The sequence below is a fragment of the Rutilus rutilus genome (assembly GCF_951802725.1).
Source record: "Rutilus rutilus genome assembly, chromosome: 19".
NCBI lineage: Eukaryota > Metazoa > Chordata > Actinopteri > Cypriniformes > Leuciscidae > Rutilus > Rutilus rutilus.
Genome location: NC_140232.1, coordinates 1,120,935 through 1,145,777, shown reverse-complemented (window position 1 = coordinate 1,145,777; position 24,843 = coordinate 1,120,935). Strand labels below are relative to the sequence as shown.

The window sequence follows — 24,843 nt, the reverse complement described above, 5'->3', positions numbered from 1 at the left end:
CTTTCTGCTTGTTTAAGTCACGAAGCCCCCGAACATTCAAAGAGAAACACGAGAGGAAGTTGATATATAATATTAATATAAAACAGTAATATTGTGAAATATTATGACAATTTAAAATGACTGTTTTCTATTTTAATACATTTTAAAATGTAATTAATTCCTGTGATCAAAGCTGAATGTTCAGCATCATTACTCCAGTCTTCAGTGTCACATGATCCTTCACAAATCACTCTAATATGAGGATTTGATGATCAAGAAACATTTATGTTTATTATCAGTGTTGAATTTTTATTTCATGATGCTATGATGAATAGAAAGTTCAAAAGAACAGCATTTATCTGAAATCTAAAGCTTTTGTAACATTAAACACGACCCTTCAAAAGTTTGGGGTCAGTGAGAATTTTTGTTTTATTTTTTGGGGGAAAGAAATAAAATAAATCAATACTTTTATTCATCAAGCATGAGTTAAACTGATCAAAAGTTACAGTAAAGAATATTATAATGTTAGAAAATATTATATTTCAGATAAATGCTGTTCTTTTGAACTTTGTTCATCAAAGAATTAAAAATAAATAAAAATTTGTACAAAACTGTTTTCAACTTCAAATGCTGCGAAAAACTAGTTTGGAAACACTTTTAATCAAGAAAAAGGGTTTTAAAGCAAATAAATATGGAGTCACATGACAGAAGCTGTATTAGTTGATCCTGTTCATAATATTCATATAATTAAACTGTATATTAAATTATTTTATCACTATTGGTAAGAATAACACATGTTACCTCTCAAACATCATTCTTCCTTATTTTTGTAATTTTGTCTGTTTATTATAATCAAAAAAAAGTGAAACAGAAAAATATCCTAAAAGCTGCAGCCGTTTCTGAATATTGCTGGATCAAGTATTGATCTAAATAACCTTTATAATGAAGTACAGAAAATCATGACACTTGTTAATAAAAATCATTGTTTGTATTCAATTTATTAATATATAATAACATGTTTATAATGGAGGAGGAAATCAGAGGCTTGTAAATCTCTGCCGCTCGTCAAAACTCCAGATGTGTGTCTGTCAAACGAAGGAAGACTGAAGGAGTTTCCAATAAAGGCAGAAAGAAAGGTCAAATAAACATGTTACGTCTGTAAAGTATTGTTTCCACGACTTAAACCCTAATTATCATCCCAAACATTTCATCTTTCACTCTGAGCATTAAATCACATAATCACATATTATTTATTTATTTAAAACACAAGATTATCAGCAAGAACCTTTACATCCATTTATTCCAATGAACAAATGATCATTTCTCCTCTATAACTGAAATAATTATTCATTTAGTCTCATGTTGAACAAACACTGAGAATGTGCAGAATTTACTGCTTCAGTGATTTGATGTAATACAAGAAAAAAATATGAAATATAATCATATATAATTATGATGCAAAAAGTTTAGAAATTAATAAACACACATTGACTGTAATAATGGGGTAAATGTCAATTCTCCTGAAAACATGAATGCTGAAACGGTCTCTAATCGGTCTAATTGTGTGAAGTGGAATATAAATGAAAACTTCTTGTTTATTGATCTGAGTGTTGCTGTAGTGCTGGATATCAGTCATGTGATCATCACGGCCCAATCACAGCCACCGTACTGATATTCAGATCAACAGCACTCTTACTCATGTGATATGGATTAAATATTGGAAACATGATGAAAGCAGGAAGATCCAGATCTACAGGAGTGACGTTTACTGACTATTGACCGGTAAGATCCTCAGAGAGTTAGAATAACAACACCAGAAGAATGGAAAGAGTGTGTGAGTGAAGATGGTTGTGAGTGTGTGTAGATGTGTGTTAGTTACAGGATCAGAGAACGACACCGTTCCTCCGTCATAGTCCAGATTCACTCTCACACGATCAAGCTTCTGATTAACACGAAAACCAGAACCTGAAAGCTCTACGCGCTGATTATAATGATACTCCACACTCCAGACATCAGTGTTGAAGAAAACACGTCCCTTCCTCTGGTTTGATGCTGTAGTTACTCCAAGAGTCCAGTATAAACTCTCTTTAACCTCCACATCCCAGCAGTGTGTTCCTGAGTTAAAACCCTCTGAACCCAGAACACAGGGATAACAGTCAAATCTCTCTGGATTATCAGGAAGAGGATGATTGTTCCCGCTGTTTCTCACACTGGTCAGATCATCAGACAGGACGAGAAGTGGATTCGCAGTGTTTGGATCCAGAATCACAGGAGCTGATGAGACACAATCAACAGATGCTTTTATTCTGATCTTCATATAATGATCAAGAGTGAACCCAACACAGATTATTATGAATTATGACACTCGTCCTGTTGATCAAACACATTTTCCTCTGATCACTGTCAGTGCTGTTATTAGTTTCACACTCGTTTTTATCATCAGCGTTTAACGGCATCAACTACAAACATTAAATATGAGATTCAGACATTTGTGTCCATCAAGAGAAACTGATACTTTGGGAAAGTTAAATAACAATAAATCAATGAGATCTGCTGAGATTTATGCTGTAGATGAAAAACTGTAAGTGTGTGTCTGATCTACAGCATCTGATCATCTTCATTTTAGTGGCTCTTATAGTCTGTGTTTTGTTTTAAATTAGTTTATTATGACTGTCTGTTGGGTTTGACTTATTATGTTGGCTTGAGAAATGATTTATTATTAGTGGTTCCAAAGGCAAAGCATCACTATTGTTATACAACACCTTAGCAACCATATAAAGCACCCTAGCAACCTAATCCCATAGACTTCCATTCAAAGAGATCATGAGGAATATCTTTTGATAGAAGTGTCATAAAAACACTGGAGGGTGGGCTCAGCCAATCATTAAACACCTTCAACACTTCCTAGCCACGCCCTAGCAACCATTGTCGAGCACCCTAGCAACCCAAATCCACAGAGGGTTATCTTCTAATCTGAATGTCATAGAGGAGTTGCAGTTGGTTTATATCATTCATACTGGCAAGCAGCCTTTGAAGTAACATCATTGGGAGCTGCCAAGCCACTCCCTAGCAACTAAACAGAGTACCCTAGCAACTGTTCAGCAAGACCTATATCTCTGCACCAGAACATCGTAGAGACATGGTGGTTTGCTCCTTTGACTAATGCTAGCAAGCAGGACTTCCATCATGCTACACATGCTAGCAGAATAGCTACATGCTAATAGTGAATAGCGAAGCAAAAATGCTTACTAAAACACAGTAGCAGCATAATCATCACCATTTTGTTTGGCAAAATATGACAATCATGCTAATATCATGCTAACAACATGATAATCATGTCAGCATCTTGTTCGCAACATGCTAATTGTAGGATAACACTATGCTAGCAACATGCTAATCATGTTAGCATTATGCTAACAACATGCTAATCTTGTTAACATTTTGTTAAAGGCATGCTTGCAAAAAGATAATCATGTTAGCAAAAAGACAACTGTATTAACATCATGTTAAAAAAAATGCTAATTGTGCTACCATCATGTTAGCAACATGTTAACTCTTACAAAAAAGAAGTATACTTCAAGTTCATTTTATGAAGTATACTTAAGTAATGTTCAAGTATATTTTTAAGTATACATTATGCAGTAAGTATACTAATGTCAATATGTACTAGTAGTAAACTTGTAAGTGTATTATTTTAATACCGTTTGGGACTAAATTGGCCCACTTTTAGTATATAAAAGTATATGTTTAAGTGTACTATAAGTGTAACAGTAGTAAACTTTAAGTGCACAACTAGTTCATAATTACGTTTCTCATTTGTACTGCAAGTGAACTTATGGTTATACTAGTAGTTTACTATTTTAATACTTGTAGCAAATTTTTGGTTAATGAAAGTACACTTTGAAGTAGGGCTGCACGATTAATCACAATTTACATGTAATCGCACTTAAATCGAGATCGCTTATCGCGGTTTTAAAATCGCAAAGGCTGCGATTATTTTTTATGGGCAGTGTGTCAGTGATGATCGGCTCAGTAAACGCTGCTCTATCTGAAAGCACTGTGAGTTTGAGTCGCTTATAACATGCTTTTGAAAAAAACAACACGTGTCAAACATCTTTCCAAAACATGAGAAGCTTTTATGAACCTCTTTTTAATAACATGCAACATTTAGTAACATGCATTTACTCCAAACTCACTTCATAACGACAGCTGAGCTCCTCCTTCTGTGAGATGATGTGCTTCTTACACAGAATAAGGCAGTCGTGTGTTTATAAGTCATGTTTAATCAAAGCATTTCAATCTTCTGTTTATTCAGCCACAGCGATAGGGGTTTCCTGGACTGATGCGCATTACTGTACTTCTGCGGCGGGGCATATTTAGCGTGTTTGCGTGAGAGCGCCCTCTGGCGTTCAGATGGGGCAGTATCTACTACCGATCAGCCGCACTCCACTGACAAGCTGCGCACAAAATAATCACAGCCTTTGCCAAATCGTGTACGATTTTATTGCGATTAATCGTGCAGCCCTACTTTGAAGTATACCAGTGAAAACATGGATAGCTGGAAAATTCTGTTAATGAGTAAAGTTGAATTAAAGTAAATTCCTATGTACACCAGTGGACTAGCCTACACACAAATTCAGATACGCAGAATTAGAAACATATGTTTCATATCAATATTTTAATCAATATTTTGAAAAAAAATCATAAAAAAAAAAATCAAATAATCAAAAATATAATCAAAAAATAATATTTTTATTTTTTAATCAATATTATTTATATTTAAAAGGCTACGCGATCAAAAGAGTTGACACATTTACAAGCAAAGTATACTTTGAATACTTAATTAATTATACTTTTAAGTATATCTCGATCAAATGATTGAGTACAGGCCAAATATACTTGGACTTTTCTCTCAGTATAAGTCAAGTACACGTGTAATTTTAAGAATATTTCTGAGAAGTACATAAAGAATATTTTTGAGAAGTATATAAAAATGTAATAAAATGTAGACTGAAAGTATGCTGTCTTATTTTTAGTTGAAAAGAAGTGTACTAATAGAACACTTGAATAAACTCATTATTATTATCGCTGTGTAGAAGATCAGGTTTAGTTCCATGCTCATTTATTTACTCTATAAACTATTCCACCCGAAAGCTTGTTACTATATAAACATGTTAGTTTATAAGACAGTGTGTAATATTATGTACTATCTATCTATCTATCTATCTATCTATCTATCTATCTATCTATCTATCTATCTATCTGTCTGTCTGTCTGTCTGTCTGTCTGTCTGTCTGTCTATCTATCTATCTATCTATCTATCTATCTATCTCTGTCATGAAGAGCCTCTAACTCTCCATCCATCATGTCCAGCTCAGATCTCCTGCTGTCAGACTCACTGTTTTGGACGATGTCCTGCATCTTCTTCCAGACTCTGAACGGCAGGTTGCCCAAGTATCGTGGCACATGAATCAAAGCTCCAGAAGCCATCTGTGGATCCGGCTGTGAGCTCTGGACTCTGGAAGAACATTCAGGAGTCAGAACTGCAGTGGCTTTGGATCAGAACCAGAGAGACCAGAGACAGGAGCAGATCACTCACCTTTCCATTGAGACTGGAAACTCCTGCAGAACAAACACACCATTTATCATCAAGAACTCAATCAATCATCAATCAATCAACCAATGATCTGAAATCAGACCTTCAGAAAGCAGACGTCATTGGCTTTCATCATCTCCTCCATGTCTTTGATTGTGTGTGAAAGAGCTGAGATGTGTGTGTTCATCTCCTCCAGCTTCTCCTTCATCCTCTGCTTCTTCTGCTCCTCTTCCTCCCTCAGTGCAGTGACTGTAGCTTCTTCTTCATCTCTGAGAAACTGATGAAGCTTCTCAAACTGCTGTTTAATCTGACGCTCTGTGTGCTCAGCTTGAGACTGAAATCAGATCACATTCACTTCAATCATCTCAATCGACACACATCATTAATATTCAAGATAAACTCGGATACCCGACATAAAACGGATCCAGAAGCAGATTGCTGCTAGTCATTTACAGAAATAATAAACTGTTATCCATTATATCAGATCATAACTGTATATAGTGATCCAACAGCTGTAATGAAAATGACTCTTGTCTCTGTTTCCTCACCTTGATGTGTCGAACTGTTTTCTCAAACTCTGCTTTCAGTTTTTCATTGTGTTTAAGCTTCTCCTGTAAGGACTTCAGTGCTGTATTGAGCTCCTCCTAGAATCGAACAAAAATACATAAAAAACATTAAACATTAAAATACATAAAACTCCAGATTACAGTGAAGAGTATTTGCTCCTGATTTCTTTTGTTTTTGTGTAAATTGATTCAGAAATTGCAACCTGAGTAAACACAAAGTACAGTTTGTAAATTAAAGTGTTATTTATTGAAACAAAAAAGTTCTCCAATACCAACTGGGCCGGCGTGAAAATGTATTTGCCCCCGTAGTTCCTAATTCCTCAGATCTATGAAACTGCATTTATAATGTAGTTCAGCTGGACTAAACACAACCAGTCCTGATCACTGCAGCTGTCCAATCAGATCAACACTGAATACTGAAGCCTGATTGGTTCACTTCTGTGTGCCTGTACAAAATGCGCCACTTCAAATAAAAAACAAATACCTTTTGCAAAAAAAGTGCTTTGAGTACCTAGAAAAACACTATATAAATGTAACAAATTATTTTTTTAATTATTATTAAATCAGCCTCTTCAACCCCTCGCCGCCCAGAGCCAGGCTTGAGAAGCTTTACCGGCATGTCAGATTGGGTTTTAGTAATAATCAAACGCAGTTACTCTCTCCAGTTCTCCCGCAGGCTCTCCTGCTTCAGGAGTGTGACTAACACTTCAGTCTCGGACATCGACGCTCACGTCCTCCGAGCTGAAGCACAAGCTCTGCTAGCGAAGGGCGACTCAGGCTTTTACAGCCGCTTCTTCCTCGTTCCAGTGAAGGATGGCGTCCTCAGGCTCATCCTCGATCTGAGATGTCTGAACCGCGCTCTGGTAAGACTCTGGTTCAGAATGCTAATGCTAACTTTGAAACAAATCCTCTCACAGATCTGATTGGTTTTTATCAGTGGATCTGAAGGACACATACTTTCATATCCAGATAGCCCCATTACAGTTCTTGAGATTCACGTTTGAAGGGGCTTACCACCCTACAGTCCTACCATTCTGACTGTCTCTTGCTCTGCGCACTTTTATGATATTCGTGGATGTGGCCCTCTCCCCCTGAGACAGACGGGAGTTCACCTCCTGAATTACCTCAGTGATTGACTGCTTTTAGCCCAATCGAAGGAGGAACTCTGCGCACACAGATCTTTGCTCATCAGGACCAAGGTTACGTTAGTAACCGGAACAATCTGTGTTTATGTGTTACGAAACTGCTCTGAGACCCGAAGGTGAGATCCAAATGCAGCTTTTATTAAGGGGCAATCCAGACACGAAATCCAGTTAACAGGCAATAGGTCATACACAGGCAGGCAGTCCGTAAAAACAAACTAAACAGGCAGGGGTCAGAGGCAAAAGAGTAATCCAGGGAACAGGGCAAGAAATTCAAAAACCAAGAGACATGAAACCAGGGAGAATGCTCAGAATTGCAGTGTGACAAACAAAACTTCGCAGTGAGTGATGGGGTGAACCAAGCTTATATAGGGTTAACGAAACAAGAAGATGAGATACAGGTGAATGTGATAATGAGTGCTGATGAGTCCAGGCAGAGAATGATGGGAGATGTAGTCTGTGAGTGAACATGAGAGTCTGGTGTGGAGTGCCCTCTGGTGGCTCTCAAGGGCACTCCAGCCGGTGACCGTTACACTATGACTCGTTATGATTCTTTACATGTGAATCAAGAAACATTTGTCTTACCTTATATGATGAAACCACTTCACCGATGGGTCTGAATTTATGATTGTCATGTTGTGTTGAATCTCTACACACTATACACACAGGCTGTTTGTCCTCCAGACAGAAGAGTTTGAGTTTCTCACTGTGTAAACTGCAGATCTCCTCAGACCCTGATGAACGCCTCTCATTTCTCTCCTTCAGGAACGACTCACACAAGTTTCTTAACGCAAGATTAACTGGAGGTTCAGATCTTGAGGTTCTCCTGCAGACAGGACACTCCTGAGATCCCTTAGTTCTCCAGAACTGTTGAAGACACTCTTTACAGAAACTGTGACTACAGGATAAAAGAACTGGAGTCTTGTAGATGTCATGACACACAGGACAAATATAATCATCTTCAGCTGCTGAAGCCATCTTCACTGTTTGAGCTCCAGCAATCTAAACTTTACTTTCACTTTCTGAACGACGGTTTCAAAAATGAATCACCATGAGAATCACAAAGATCAGAAACAAACTTCTCAAATTCTTCTGTAGTTTTCCCCTTCGTACTCCACTGATCGCTGATTCTTTATTGCTTTTGTCGAGATAAAGTCCATATGGCAGAAAAGAGAAATAACAAGTCAGTGTCTTCCTGGTTAGTGTTGTAAGAGGGTGGAGCTTCTGATCAAGTTGTGTTGAAACAGGTCAAAGAACAACATCAGGATTTCTTCATGTAAAATTAACTAAATCTAAGCCTATTCGAACTGAACTTGCATTGAAACATTAAGATATAATGTTATAAACCCTTGGATAAAACACAAAAAAACATAAAAATACCCAAATATTAAAAATAAAAATATCTCAAAACCTTTATATGTGTTTTATTTATTGCTTTTCTTTATTGGTCCCAGAGTTTCTCCAGGGTCTGTCATGATCCCTCTCTCTTATAATGATTTCTTCTCATGCTGTAGTTTCAGTGATAAACACTCCTCTGTTTATCTGCTGATTGTCAGTGTTTGGAGAAACAAACAGATCAACAGATTAAAAGTCCTGAATAAACAGGAGAAACAGAGATGAGACAAAAGTTTGTCTCTCATGGATCACTCGTCAGCACCTTTATTAACACTTATTTAGTATTTCTTGTTAATTATGAAAAATATACTCACTTTATTAGCATAAAGACATTTCTAAAGATAATACTAGAATACACTTCATACACACTATACATAGATGAAGACGGACAGAGACTAAGACAGAACTCAGGGTATATAAGCATGGATGAAACAAAGGAAATTAATGAGATAATTGAAACAGAATAACTAATCAATCAATCAGGGAAAGTAGGTCATTGAGTAGAATAACACAAAGAACCATGGGAAACGTAGTCAAAACCAGACATACATCTTACAAACTAACTCTGGATACAGTGTGAAATAATGGCAAATAGCCCATGATATATAGTCAAGCTGTAATGATCAGCCAATTAAGTTGAGTTACAAAAGTTAAAATGGGGTCTGTGTGATTTACTGTGTGAGGAATTGGGTGTTAAAAGAATGAGACACAAACTGAGGTTAAAGTGGATAAGAACGGTGTATTTACAATCTTCACAGGAGACTTTGAAACAACACAATAAAACCAGGAACACTCAGGCTGTTAAAAGCATAGAGTCCTAAAACAGGCCATGAGAATCCTTGGGTGTTGAAGCGTCCCAGTGTTCGTGTCCACCAGTGTATATACAGTCCAAAAGAAGTGATAATCCAAAAGCATGAAGTTGTGTCTGGAAAGGTGAGTCCGCAAGATGGGAACTCCACACTCCAGAACAGTGATTGGGATCTGTTGTAGAGATCTGCAACTGAAGCCCGAACCCGAAATCATTTAACCCGACCCGACCCGACCCGACCATTAAAGTTATATATTTGAAGCCCGAACCGAGGGCCGTTTCTCATAGAAAATATAGATAGATATTTCGTCAATTTTGCAGTTTTCCCTGTGGCTTTCAAGTCTTCCACGAAGCTCAGCGTACTCCTGCTTAACTGAATCCAAGGTAAGGAACACAGTGCTAAACCTGGTGTCTGACATTTGCCTGACAGTTTTTGATAACTGGCTTATTATACCCGTTTGCTTGACGTATCTCACGAGTGCAGACATAATTTCTTATATTTCGTTGACCAGCGCCTGTCTTTTGGAGGCCGTGGTTTCATTAGATCTCAGAGAGATGATTGTGGGATCATGTAACACACTCTCCGCTGAGACCCATATGTAGACCCCAGATTTATTAGGTCTTGCGCTCGGTTAATAAAACCTCTTCCAGCAACCGTATGAAACGACCTAATATCCCGGCAGCAAAACTCACACATTTCCCGGCTCCATTGGATTGTACAGAAGCTGGTACTGACTTGGCTGTTGGAGATAATAGTGTGAAAGAGATGAGTGTGTGTTGTTACTAGCGGCTAGGCCTGCTGTTGGACGAGTGCATCCACGATCAGTGTGTCGCTGTAGAGAAGATGAACCGGTCTTTCTGCTGTCGTACACCAAGACGGCTTCGCAAGCTCTACACTGGACGTAACCGTGGGCTCTTTATTGGTTGAAACGACAAGATCGTAATTCTTCCAGAATGTAGTTTTTCCTGCATCATCTGGAACTGTAATAAGAACTCGCGTTGCGTCGAGAATGACGCTATGGGGAACGCTTTGCGTGATGACGTCTTGAAGCACATGTAAAATCAGTCCAATGGTGTGGCGGAACGTCAGAGGCGGGTGACGTCACGTACCAGGAAACTATAAAAGCCGGCCCGAAACAGAAAACGAAAGCTTTCTGAGTCTTCAGTTGCGCTCTGTGTTGAAATCTGTCCTTGTTATTTGGTGTTGTCTGTCTATATATATTATATATTCAGTATGGCGAGCAAGCAGCAGTTTAGAGTGTGTGTCCATCCCTGCCCGCGTTATATAACGGGAGGTGACACACACACTCTTTGTGTTGTTTGTTTGGGAGAGGAGCATGCCCAGTCAGCACTCGAGGGTGGTGACTGTGTGCATTGCTGTGCAATCTCAGGGCCACCAAGGAGACCGCTAAATCAATCGGGCGGTCTATGGCAGCCCTGGTGGCCACTGAGAGGCATCTGTGGCTCAATCTGAGTGACATCAAAGATAGAGAGAAACATGTTCTATTAGATGCTCCGGTTTCTACTGTTGGGCTATTTGGAGATGCAGTGAACAGTGCGGTAGCTAAATCACATGAAGCTTCAAAACAGGCTGCTGCACTCCAGAAACTTCTCCCCCGCCGTTCTTTCATTGAGGCTGCTGAGCGGGAGCAGCCTCACTCCTCTAAAAAGAGCGCTGATCATCGTGCCACTCAAAAACAGAGTGTGTCCTCCCGTGCTCCCCCACAAAAATCACGGGGACACGGAGGGCGCGCTCAAACCCAGCAGTCTTCGAGGGGTAAGACGGATCTGCGGACCGTCATTACTGCCAGGAAGGCTGCTGGGAAAAAGTCCTGACGTCCGAGGGCTCAGGACAAATGAGGGTAGTCCCCCCCGAAGCAGAGCGGTTAACACCTCTTTTTACGGTGCCCGTCTCTCTTCGGTACCCTCAGGGGACCGTTCTGCCAACCCTGCCGCCTCCGGTGTTACAGGGCGCAGCGGTCTCCGGCGAGCACATATCTCAAGGACCACCCGGAAACGTAGTGGCCTCGGGATGCCCGCCCCCTCCGAGGAGGGTGTTAGAGCAGTCTGTTCGGTCGTTCCCTGCCGGTGCGCCGTTACAGGGCGACGAATTGACTACTCAACAACAACGAAATCCAGAAACCAGTCTCGAGAGGCAAATGCATGGATGCAGCTCTGGCGCCGCTGCGCCTCCAGGGTATTCGCATCATGAACTACATCGACGATTGGTTGATTTTAGCTCAGTCACATCAGTTGGCGGTTCAACATCGAGATGTTGTTCTCGCCCACATGAAAGAGTTGGGGTTACGGCTGAACGCCAAGAAGAGTGTGCTTTCTCCACTCCAGAGGACCACTTTTTTAGGCGTAGTTTGGGACTCAGTGTCGATGCAGGCGCGCCTGTCACCGCCACGTATAGAGTCCATCCTTGCAGATGTGAAAAGTGTAAAGCTAGGCCAGCTACTCACTGTCAAACAGTTCCAGAGACTGTTGGGTCTCATGGCAGCAGCTTCCAACGTGATACCTTTTGGACTGCTACACATGAGGCCCCTGCAGTGGTGGCTCAGGACCAGGGGGTTTTCCCCGAGGGGCAACCCATTTCGCACAATCAGGGTCACGCGGCGATGCTTACGTGCCCTGGTTATGTGGAAGAAACCTTGGTTCCTGTCCCAGGACCCAGTGTTGGGAGCTCCTTGTCGTCGCAAACTGCTAACGACGGATGCTTCCCTCACGGGTTGGGGAGCGATCCTGGAGGGTCGCTCAGCTCAAGGTCTGTGGGAAGACCATCATCGTTCCTGGCATATCAATCGCCTAGAGATGTTAGCTGTCTTCCGGGCTCTGAGGAGCTTTATCACAGATCTCAGGGGACACCATGTGCTAGTACATACGGACAACACGTCGGTAGTCGCCTATATCAACCACCAAGGGGGTTTGCGCTCGCGCCCGTTATCCAACTTGGCACGCCATATCCTCTTGTGGTCCCAGGGGAAGTTACTATCACTCAGGGCAGCTTACATCCCCGGGGTCCAGAATATAGGAGCAGACACTCTGTCGAGGCAGGGGCCGAGGCCCGGGGAATGGAGGCTCCACCCAGAGGTGGTGGAGCTTATATGGATGGAGTTCGGCCAAGCACAAGTGGATCTGTTTGCGTCTCGAGAGACGTCTCACTGTCCACTTTGGTTCTCCCTCACGCATCCAGCTCCTCTTGGACTGGATGCTATGGTTCAGACGTGGCCGAGGCTACGTCTGTACGCCTTTCCCCCAGTTGCTCTGCTCCCGGGAGTTCTGGAGAGAGTTCGCAGGGACCGGGTTTGCCTGCTTCTTATAGCCCCGCGTTGGCCGGGCAGAGTATGGTTTCCCGATCTGGTCTCCCTCCTCGACGGGCATCCTCTGGAGTTACCCGTCAGGAGAGACCTTCTGTCCCAGGCAGGGGGCTCAATATTTCACCCCCGCCCAGAACTGTGGAACCTGTGGGCTTGGCCTCTGAGGGGGCCCAGCTCATAGAGTCAGGTCTCTCAACTGAGGTTGTTGAGACCATTCTACAGTCCAGAGCTCCCTCCACGAGGAAACTTTATGCCCTGAAGTGGAGAGTCTTCACTTCTTGGTGTAGTGACCGTCGGTTGGACCCAGTTAACTGCCCAGTTGGTACAGTGCTGGAGTTCCTGCAGGACCGGTTCACAGCAGGTCTAACCCCGTCCACTTTAAAGGTTTATGTGGCGGCCATAGGTGCTTACCACATTCCTTTGGGTGGAATGTCTGTGGGGAAAGACCCTTTGATATCTCGTTTCCTTCGTGGCACTTGGAGGCTGAGGCCTGCAGTTCGCTCTAGGGTTCCGCCATGGGACCTGTCCATTGCATTACAAGGCTTGTCCCTGGCCCCCTGGCCCCCTTTGGTTCCTGAGAAGTTTTTAACGCTGAAAGCTCTTTTTCTTCTTGCTATTTCCTCTCTCAAGAGAATAGGGGATCTTCAAGCACTGTCGGTTGCTCCGTCATGCTTGGAGTTTGCTCCGGGTATGGTCAAAGCGTTTCTTCATCCCAGACCGGGCTATATCCCCAAGGTCCCCACTAATGTGGTCAGACCTATTGTTCTGCAGGCCTTCTGTCCTCCTCCCTTTCAAAATGCTGACCAGGAGGCTAATAATTTGCTTTGCCCTGTGCGGGCGTTAGACGCATATGTCCACAGAGCTGCCCTGTGGCGTAAAAGTGATCAATTGTTTGTGTGCTTTGGATCCCCTAACAAAGGAGGTCCAGTGTCTAAGCAAAGGATGAGTAAGTGGGTGGTCGAGGCTATCTCACTTGCTTATGAGGCGGCTGGGCAGCCTTCTCCTTTGGCTGTCCGGTCGCACTCGACGAGGAGTATGGCGGCCTCTAAGGCCCTTATTTCAGGAGTTTCTTTACAGGACGTCTGTGATGCGGCAGGCTGGTCCTCACCGCACACTTTCGTCAGGTTTTACTCTCTGGATCTAGACTCTGCTCCAGGGTCTCATGTTCTGTCTTCCTAGTGCTGCTCTACAAGATTTCACACAGGACAGACATTTGTAGCTATGGAGGCGTTGGTATAGACGTTCCCCATAGCGTCATTCTCGACGCAACGCGAGTTCCCTTGAAAGGGAACGCCTCGGTTACGACTGTAACCTCGGTTCCCTGAAAAGGGAACGAGCGTTGCGTCGCCTTGCCATATCTCCTTCATGCCTGTCAGCTCGACTTCAGACTCTTACGAAGCTTTCGTTTTCTGTTTCGGGCCGGCTTTTATAGTTTCCTGGTACATGACGTCACCCGCCTCTGACGTTCCGCCACACCATTGGACTGATTTTACATGTGCTTCAAGACGTCATCACGCAAAGCGTTCCCCATAGCGTCATTCTCGACGCAACGCTCGTTACAGTCGTAACCGAGGCGTTTTCCCTCAAGCAAGTTTTGCTTTATCGCACTCATAGTTAATGTTCACTTCGTCGTCTATTCGGGAGCCGGGAATACATGCACAAAACAGTAGATATATATAATGATCAAATTTAAATGATAAATAATTATATATATATATATATTTAATTATTTATCATTTTAATTTTGTATATATATTACACTACCAGTCAAACGTTTTAGATCGGTAAGATTTTTAATGTTTTTAAAAGAAGTATCTCCAGCCACCAAATTTCTCTGTCCACCGCTTGGATAGGGTGAAAGGGCGCACCGGGAAATCGAAGGGTGGAGGTGTGTGTTTTTTAATTAACGAACTCTGGTGCACGGACTGTGTCATCGTGAACAAAACTTGCAACACAAACTTAGAATGTTTAATTATGAAATGCCGGCCTTTTTATCTCCCACGGGAGTTCTCCGTGATGTTCCTGTGTGGAGTTTACATACATCCGCGAGCGGACACTTCTGTTGCCGTGAGTGAATTAAGTGACATTGTAAACAAACTTGAGAACTCCTATGTTAATGCTGTGGTCATAGTGACTGGGGATTTTAATAAATGTAATTTTAAAACTGCTTCTCCCAACTACTATCAGCATGTTAAACATCCAACTAGAGGAGCACACATCCTGGATCACTGCTACAGTAACGTTAAATCTGCTTACCAATCCAGGCTTAGACCAGCTTTTGGAAAATCGGATCACTCCTCTGTGTTACTTCTTCCTACATATGTACAGAGGAGTAAACAATCAAAACCTTCATCATGCATCATTCAGTGCTGGACGAAGGAAAGTGAAGTGAAACTACAAGGATGTTTTGATGCTACTGATTGGTCTGTGTTCCATTCAGATAACTTGGATGAGTATTGTGATGTAGTGACTGGGTATATTGACTATTGTATCGATTGCTGTGTTCCAAAAAAGGTAATAAAACGGCACGCTAGTCAGAACCCGTGGTATTATGCGGAAGTAAATAGGAAAATACAACAGCGGGCCATGGCTTTTAAATCTGGTAACGCTGCTGCGTATAAATTGTCCAGATATTCTCTGGAGCGGTCCATTAAAGCCGCCAAACGAGCCTATGGAGCTAAGTTAGAGGGACATTTCATGGAGGGGGATTCACGACGAATGTGGCAAGGGTTAAATTCCATCACCGCTTGGAAACCTAAAGGAAGATCCATTATCACTAATGTTGACCCTTTTTTGCCAAACGAACTAAATGAGTTTTGTCGTTTTGAAATTGAAAATGCTGAACCTGTTGTTCTCACAGCTTGTAATGACCAGAGCTTTACCATCACTCAGGAGGATGTGCAGAGGGTCTTGTCCAGGACGAAGGTTAGAAAGGCCCCTGGACCGGACTGTATTCCTCCACGTGTTCTTAAACTGTGCTCCGAGCAACTTGCTCCTGTTCTGACTGATCTTTTTAACATGTCACTTAGGAAGTGCACTGTTCCAGTCAGCTTTAAAAGATCAATCATAATTCCAGTGCCCAAGAAGACACCTGTGACGTGTTTGAATGATTATCGGCCAGTGGCCCTGACATCTGTTTTGATGAAAAGTTTTGAGCGGTTGGTGTTGGACTTTATTAGAGATCAAATTCCTGTGTCTGTAGATCCACTTCAATTTGCATACAGGAAAAACAGAAGTGTTGAGGACGCCATTTCCCTTGCTTTGAACTCTGTCTATAAGCATCTTGATGTAAAAAAATCATATGCTAGAATGCTATTTTTAGACTATAGTTCAGCTTTTAATTCAATGGTCCCTACAAAGCTCATTCACAAACTGAAATGTCTTGGACTTGATGATGCCATTTGTAAATGGATTTTTAACTTTTTGACACACGCAGGGGTGTATTTTGAGTCCACTCTTGTTCACATTGTACACTCATGATCTTGTGGCATCTCATGATAATAATGTGATAATCAAATATGCAGATGATACAACTATCATTGGGCTGATTAGTTCAAATGATGAATCTCATTATCGAGAGGAGGTAGAGAATGTTGTTCAATGGAGTAGAGAAAATAACTTGCTTTTGAACACTTCAAAAACGTGTGAACTTGTTATTGATTTTTGTCACAACAGGAATCAGTTGCCTATTACTATCCATGATTCTGATGTGCAGATTGTTGAGAAATGTAAATTCTTGGGTGTGACTCTTTCTCACGATTTGAATTGGAGCTCAAATACGACTAACATTGCTAAGAATGCGAGACAGCGCCTCTTCTTTTTACGTAGGCTTCGAGAGTTTACTCAAAATACTAAGATTCTTTTGAACTTTTATTTTTGTGTAATTGAGAGTGTCTTAACCAGTAGTATAAATGTGTGGTTTGGCAATCTCACTTTAAGAGAGAAGAGGGCTTTGAACAAAGTGGTTCGCTCAGCCAGCAGGACCATTGGCTGCACTCTGCCATTCCTGGAGGCCACATATAAAGCTAGACTATTGAAAAGAGCTTTACAACTTGCTAATGATGCCTCAGGCCATCCTGCAAGGGCCTTTTTTGAAATGCTTCCTTCAGGGAGAAGGTATCGCTCGGTCAAATGTTCCACTGATCGCCATCTAAATAGTTTCTTTCCCCAAGCTGTGATCACTTTAAACAAAGCATTTTTAAAATAGGCTTTTAAATTTTTTGTATAGATTTTTAATGTACAGCATTTTACTCTTAAGACTTTTATGTGGCATTTGCTTTTTTTTGTGTGTGTTGTGTCATCGTAAGTGTCGACTTTGCACTTTGAGCTTCTTGTACATTTTTTCCAATGTGGTTTCATACTGCAAATGGCTAATAAAGTGAATCTGTGAATCTGAATCTTCTGCTCACCAAGGCTGCATTTATTTGATTGAAAATACAAACAAAAACAGTCATATTGTGAAATATTATGACAATTTAAAATGACTGTTTTCTATTTTAATACATTTTAAAGTGTAATTTATTGCTGTGATCAAAGCTGAATGTTCAGCATCATTACTCCAGTCTTCAGTGTCACATGATCCTTCACAAATCACTCTAATATGAGGATTTGATGATCAAGAAACATTTATGATTATTATCAGTGTTGAACTTTTATTTCATGATGCTATGATGAATAGAAAGTTCAAAAGAACAGCATTTATCTGAAATCTAAAGCTTTTGTAACATTAAACACGACCCTTCAAAAGTTTGGGGTCAATAAGAATTTTAATTTTATTTTTGGGGGAAAGAAATAAAATAAATCAATACTTTTATTCATCAAGCATGAGTTAAACTGATCAAAAGTGACAGTAAAGACTTTTATAATGTTAGAAAATATTATATTTCAGATAAATGCTGTTCTTTTTAACTTTCTGTTCATCAAAGAATTTTGAAAAAATAAAAATTGTACAAAACTGAATATTGCTGGATCAAGTATTGATCTAAATAGTCTTTATAATGAAGTACAGAAAATCATGACACTTGTTAATAAAAATAATTGTTTGTATACAATTTATTAATATATAATAACATGTTTGAAATGGACGAGGAAATCAGAGGCTTGTAAATCTCTGCCGCTCATCAAAACTCCAGATGTGTGTCTGTCAGACGAAGGAAGACTGAAGGAGTTTCCAATAAAGGCAGAAAGAAAGGTCAAATAAACATGTTACGTCTGTAAAGTATTGTTTCCACGACTTAAACCCTAATTATCATCCCAAACATTTCATCTTTCACTCTCAGCATTAAATCACATAATCACATATTATTTATTTATTTAAAACACAAGATTATCAGCAAGAACCTTTACATCCATTTATTCCAATGAACAAATGATCATTTCTCCTCTATAACTGAAATAATTATTCATTTAGTCTCATGTTGAACAAACACTGAGAATGTGCAGAATTTACTGCTTCAGTGATTTGATGTAATACAAGAAAAAATATGATATATAATCATATATAATTATGATGCAAAAATGTTAGAAATTAATAAACACACATTGACTGAAATAATGGGGTAAATGTCAATTCTCCTGAAAACATGAATGCTGAAACGGTCTCTAATCGGTCTAATTGTGTGAAGTGGAATATAAATGAAAACTTCTTGTTTATTGATCTGAGTGTTGCTGTAGTGCAGTCATGTGATCATCACGGCCCAATCACAGCCACCGTACTGATATTCAGATCAACAGCACTCTTACTCATGTGATATGGATTAAATATTGGAAACATGATGAAAGCAGGAAGATCCAGATCTACAGGAGTGACGTTTACTGACTATTGACCGGTAAGATCCTCAGAGAGTCAGAACTATAACACCGGAAGAATGGAAAGAGTGTGTGAGTGAAGGTGGTTGAGAATGTGTGTAGATGTGTGTTAGTTACAGGATCAGAGAACGACACCGTTCCTCCGTCATAGTCCAGATTCACTCTCACACGATCAAGCTTCTGTTTAACAAGAAAACCAGAACCTAAAGGCACTCCATACTGACAATACTGCACACTCCAGACATCAGTCTTGAAGAAAACACGTCCCTTCCTCTGGTTTGATGCTGTAGTTACTCCAAGATTCCAGCATTTACTCTCTTTAACCTCCACATCCCAGCAGTGTGTTCCTGAGTTAAAACCCTCTGAACCCAGAACACAGGGATACCGGTTAAATCTCTCTGGATTATCAGTAAGAGTTTTATATGAGCTGTTTCTCACACTGGTCAGATCATCAGACACGACAAGATCTGGACTCGCAGTGTTTGGATCCAGAATCACAGGAGCTGATGAGACACAATCAACAATCATGCTAATATCATGCTAACAACATGATAATCATGTCAGCATCTTGTTCGCAACATGCTAATTGTAGGATAACACTATGCTAGCAACATGCTAATCATGTTAGCATTATGCTAATAACATGCTAATCTTGTTAACATATTGTTAAAGGCATGCTTGCAAAAAGATAATTATGTTAGCAAAAAGACAACTGTATTAACATCATGTTAAAAAAAAAGCTAATTGTGCTACCATCATGTTAACTCTTACAAAAAAGAAGTAGGGTAGAGTGGGGGAAAACGCCCCCCTGGGGTAAAACGCCCCCCACCTGTTTTTCCCAAAATAACCACTAAAAGTAGTCAAAATACATTTTTACTGTTGCTATGCACTACGTTGATAACGGGGATATACAAATCTCTACGGAGAAGCTGACACCAGCGACATATTTGAAGAGAAGAGGATTACATGGTAAATGCTATAATTTTCAGATATTAGTAAATAAGTGTTTAAGAGAATATTGTTCTGCAGGATATCGCAGTGATGTATGATAGATGAATAGTGAAGTCTGTAGTTTGAGATCATATATTATTTATAAGGAATATAATTATATTTTAAAAATTAATTTAAAAAAAAAAAACTCATAGCTTGTGGGGTAAAACGCCCCCTACGCTGAGGGGTAAAACGCCCCCCCTGGGGGCATAGTTTCTCTATCATAATTACTATAATAAAATATTTCTGTCAATCAAATCCTTTGTTTTACACTTAATGCAGTATAACTAGGTGGTCAAATCAAAATATTTGAACAAAACATGAAAAAATTACCTCAAGTGAGCATTAACTAGCTAGCTTGCTAGCACAGTTAGCTCACTGATGGAAGGTAGTGAGGGATCCAAATTTAAGAATATGTTTAAGATCTGCTGATCTTACTTCCTTACATAACATCACATGAAAAACTAAGGTGAATTACACTGTATTGGGCATTCAAGGTGAACATGATGGCATCAATTTACTGATCAGAAGTCAGCTTTAAGTCAGCTGTCTAAACATTGTAATAGTCAGGGGTTTCCATTTGTTGTTTATACCATCTTTGATCTTCCAACTAAGAGCTGAACTGTGTGTGACTGTTACATAGTCTTAGTTCTCGGGACCATTTGTGTTTATACCATTTGGGGAAGTCAGTTGGGGGCAATTGCCTCTATTGTCTTTAGATGATTAGATTTAGTGGTTACCTCTAAGGCTGTGTGTATGTTTAGCACCTTTAAGGACAGCCCACTGAAAGGCCTATAAAGAAACCATGTAAAGTATGTTAGCCAGACTGATTTGGGAAGAACTGCAGTCGCGTCAACGCAAAGTCCTCAATAAAGAATAACTTTGTTTGAACGTGATCCCCAACGTCTCCTGGTCTCTTGCTTCGACGAAGAAAAAGGTTTTCAACAATTTGGTGCCGTGACCCGGATGGAGAAGAAGGAAACTCAAAGAACTGAAGATTGAAAATTTCAAGCTCAAAGATCTCAACAAAGCCTGACTAAGTTCCAGACTGAATCTTCTGAATCCAGATTGAAAACTTCAAGCTCCAAAAGATCTCAAAGACTGAATTTTTTCCAGACGGAATCTTTCTCTACAAACGAAAGACTTGGTGAGTTTCACTCCATTTCAAAGAACCTTTGCAGACCAGTACAAAAATTGTTTTCCTCTGCGCCGTTCAGAGAAGTAGTTAACAAACAGCTGTAGAGTTTGGTTAACTAAAGATAAGCCTCTAAAGTTTGCTTTTAGAGATGAAATTTACCCTCTGTTGTTGGCAGGGAAGATTAACAGTTACATGTTAATATTGTGTGTATCCTCTTGCTAAGAGAAGACCTATCCTCTGTAAGCTAGAGAAGAGTTAGCGTCATGTGGTAATAAGATTGTACCCTCTGTTTTGTAAGACAGTAGAGAAGTTTTAGTGTTTTGTGATTGTTAAGTAACAAAGGAAGTCACAAAATGGTTAGAAGGAATGCTAGGCTGATACCTACAACAGAGAAAGGTGGATTAGCTAGCCCGTTATGGACAGACAATGAGTTTAAGTCTTTGTTAAGAGAGCACATGGACTCCATCGTGACTGAGCCAGTCAGATTGAATTTAACAAAGAAATTTGGCATTGATCCAGAAAAAGTGTGGTCAATTGAAGATTGTAAGAAGGTACTAGGAGAAAGTATTCGCAAGAAAAATGTCAAAGGCATTATCTTCTGTCACAGAGAATTTAGCTTATCCATTGCACAAGAACAAGCTTGTTGTATTGATAAGTTGAAAGATCAGATCAAACAATTGCAGAATCAGGTGTCCTGTCTCAAGACAAACGTGGGCCATAACAAAGCCTCAACCAAATGTGATTTAGAAGACCAACAGTCAGATGAAAGCTATCCTGATTTACAGTCTTTTGATAGTATAGAGGACAAGGTCAATGCAGATGTAAATGCAGATGTAAATGCAGTTGAAGTGTGCGTAGCTAGACAAAAGCCTCAGGGAAAAGGTATTGATACAGTTCCATTTGCAAACCCCATATTGCAGCCACAAGCAGTCAAAACATCTTTAGTTCCTAAAGATATTGAGAGAATTGCTGAAAGTTTGCCATCAGTGCAAAGAAATTTTTCTGAGTTTAGGAGAGAGTTGTCCAAAAAGATGCGGCTCTATGATATGACTCTAGCTGAAGTCACTCAGCTAATATCACAGATCTTGACTGAGTCAGAATTCAATGATTTTGAAAGTGCTGTAAACAATTCTGAACTGCAACAAGCCAGTAAAGATGAATTGAGAGAGGAAGTTCTGAAAATTTTAAAGAACATTGTTGGACCGAACGTGGACTGGTCAAAAATAACCAATTGTGTACAGAAGAAGGGTGAGACTGTTTGTGAGTACACAGAACGATTCTGTCAGATCGCTGCCGTTTACAGCGGAATTGCCGACACTCCAGAAAAGGTGTTAGGTCATAATGGTCCTTTGGTTCGCACATGGTTTCATTGTCTTTTGCCAGAACACAGAAAGGCGTTGCTTTACTTAAACATCACATGGTGTACGAGAACTCTGCAAGACAACTTGGACAGTTTAGCTATTTGGGAAAGAGATTCTGATGTCAAAGAGAGAGTAAGAATTGCTGCAGTTTCTGTTATGGTCAACTCAGAGAAGCCAAAGAAATGCAAAAGTCCTAGAGAAGCCAGTTGTTCTTACTGTGGCAAGCATGGACATTTTGGAAAAGAATGTAGAAAAAACAAAAATAACTTAAGACAAGTTAACAAGGTTAATCAGCTTCTGCTTAGCCTGCTTGATATTCTGAAGCAGCCCCTCCCCTCCTCGTTAAACTCGTGGGGAAACTTGATAAGGTGTTAACCATTTGGGCTGTGAGTGCTTAATTTCACCAGTAACTCACAACAAAGATGAAAGACTTATTTTTGTTTAATAGAACAAAAGGAAAGTGACTGTCACAGCCTTTGTTTGGGAGACATTAAGTAAGACTCACAGCCTTAAATGTTATGCCATAAAATATTGCAGTCAGACAACCATCCTCTGTTATGATGTTTATTAAGACTGATGTTTCACTGGAGAATGGAAATGTGCCAATTTTCTCACACACTGTACAGTGTGTACACAACACAGGGACAGGTAGGACACGGACAAGTGGGGTGCCCTGGGAGGATCTGGACGCAACATGCGTTCGGGGGTGAACCCAGGGTGAAGACACTACCTCATAGGCCTTTCCCGATTTAGTCCATCCTTACCTCACTGGTCCATAGGTGTCAAATCAATTAAGAAATAGGGAAAGAATGAAACGACAACAGTAGACTCTGAAAACGATAGAACCATAATGTTTAAACTGCTACAACCGTAGTGTTTTGAAGAAATACTGCTCTCTGTTTTTCTGTTTTCTGTCTTACAGTGTGCAGATAAACACTTGATGGCTGTTCCAAAAATCCATATGCAACGACCGTCTCATCTGCGTATGAAGCCCCAACTTCAAGAAGACAACCAGACCCACTGCTGAACGAACTATCACCAAAGAAAATGAAAAATACACAACGCAGAAAATTCACAGACCCTAATTGCATGTTTGTTTCTGTGTCAACATGCAATTACAGATGAACAACACAGAGCAAGTTATATGTGCCTGTAACTTTTTCAAGTTACAAGAATGAACTTTTAAGTGTACTTTGATAAAAGTTAGACTTAAAACCACTATACGATCAAATGACTTATGGAAGGATGAAGTCTATGCATGAATATTGCTGTTCTGCTGTTTCTTTGTTTTCTTGTGTTACTCGTATGTGTTGATGTCTTCACAAGCAGCATCCTGGTATAAAACATCACCTCAGATTTCCATGAACAAACCTCATGAGGGACGAGTCATCAGAGCGACTCTACGTGGGAAATGGACGCTACAGGAAACAGACTTCACAGCTATTCAGGCGCCATGGACTTTCAATAATTCCACTGTTATGCTACATGGTTTTCTGTGTAATCATGTAGTTTATGTGACATTGTACACCCTGCGTCGCAGGTGTCAACAGTTATGGTTTTGAGAAGAACTATGACACTCATGTAAATCATGGACACAACACAGAATAAGTTACACGTGCCTGTAACTTACACAAGTTAAAAGAATTAACTTTTATGTGTCTAAATTTGTATTTTTGTGAGAGTTTTTAAGAACTCTCAAACGGGGGACTGAGGGATCCAAATTTAAGAATATGTTTAAGATCTGCTGATCTTACTTCCTTACATAACATCACATGAAAAACTAAGGTGAATTACACTGTATTGGGCATTCAAGGTGAACATGATGGCATCAATTTACTGATCAGAAGTCAGCTTTAAGTCAGCTGTCTAAACATTGTAATAGTCAGGGGTTTCCATTTGTTGTTTATACCATCTTTGATCTTCCAACTAAGAGCTGAACTGTGTGTGACTGTTACATAGTCTTAGTTCTCGGGACCATTTGTGTTTATACCATTTGGGGAAGTCAGTTGGGGGCAATTGCCTCTATTGTCTTTAGATGATTAGATTTAGTGGTTACCTCTAAGGCTGTGTGTATGTTTAGCACCTTTAAGGACAGCCCACTGAAAGGCCTATAAAGAAACCATGTAAAGTATGTTAGCCAGACTGATTTGGGAAGAACTGCAGTCGCGTCAACGCAGTCCTCAATAAAGAATAACTTTGTTTGAACGTGATCCCCAACGTCTCCTGGTCTCTTGCTTCGACGAAGAAAAAGGTTTTCAACAGTAGTTAATTTTGCCTATTTTGGACATTGCTGAAATAAATATGAATATATATACATGTTGATACATTACTTGCCTTTTACCTTTAGAGATTAAAAACTATTGTCTGTTAATTTTGCTGTTGATCTATGAAGCAAACTGGTTGGTAAGAAAGGGGGCATTTTACCCCACCTTGGGGGGCGTTTTACCCCACCGCTGGGGCAAAACGCCCCCTTTGTACAAAAATATTTTCAGTGAAAATACTAATTAATTATGAAGGCTGAGCAATTTTAATATTTGGTGAATAACTCCTGCCATAGTCACTCAAAACCGGGATGGCAATTCTAGTCACATTTATGTTTTGTTTCACTGTAATGTCACATTTTCCTTAAGGGGGGCGTTTTCCCCCACTCTACCCTATACTTCAAGTTCATTTTATGAAGTATACTTAAGTAATGTTCAAGTATATTTTTAAGTATACATTATGCAGTAAGTATACTAAT

The 24,843-nt window shown here is 40.1% G+C and overlaps 2 protein-coding genes across 2 annotated transcripts in view; one reads left to right on the top strand and one right to left on the bottom strand.

The window, feature by feature from the left end:
* LOC311278748 (nuclear factor 7, ovary-like) overlaps positions 1–24,843 on the top strand; it is a 1,193,180-nt gene that overhangs the window by 905,076 nt on the left and 263,261 nt on the right. The gene's annotated exons all lie outside the window — the stretch shown is intronic.
* On the bottom strand, positions 1,221–8,718 carry LOC311278746 (zinc-binding protein A33-like). Its single transcript, XM_084389771.1, has 6 exons — positions 7,869–8,718; positions 6,124–6,219; positions 5,679–5,909; positions 5,579–5,601; positions 5,379–5,497; positions 1,221–2,253 (listed from the first exon to the last, which is right to left on the bottom strand). The coding sequence occupies exons 1-6, from the start codon at positions 8,259–8,261 to the stop codon at positions 1,745–1,747; spliced, it is 1,371 nt and encodes a 456-aa protein (XP_084245897.1). The 5' UTR covers positions 8,262–8,718; the 3' UTR covers positions 1,221–1,744.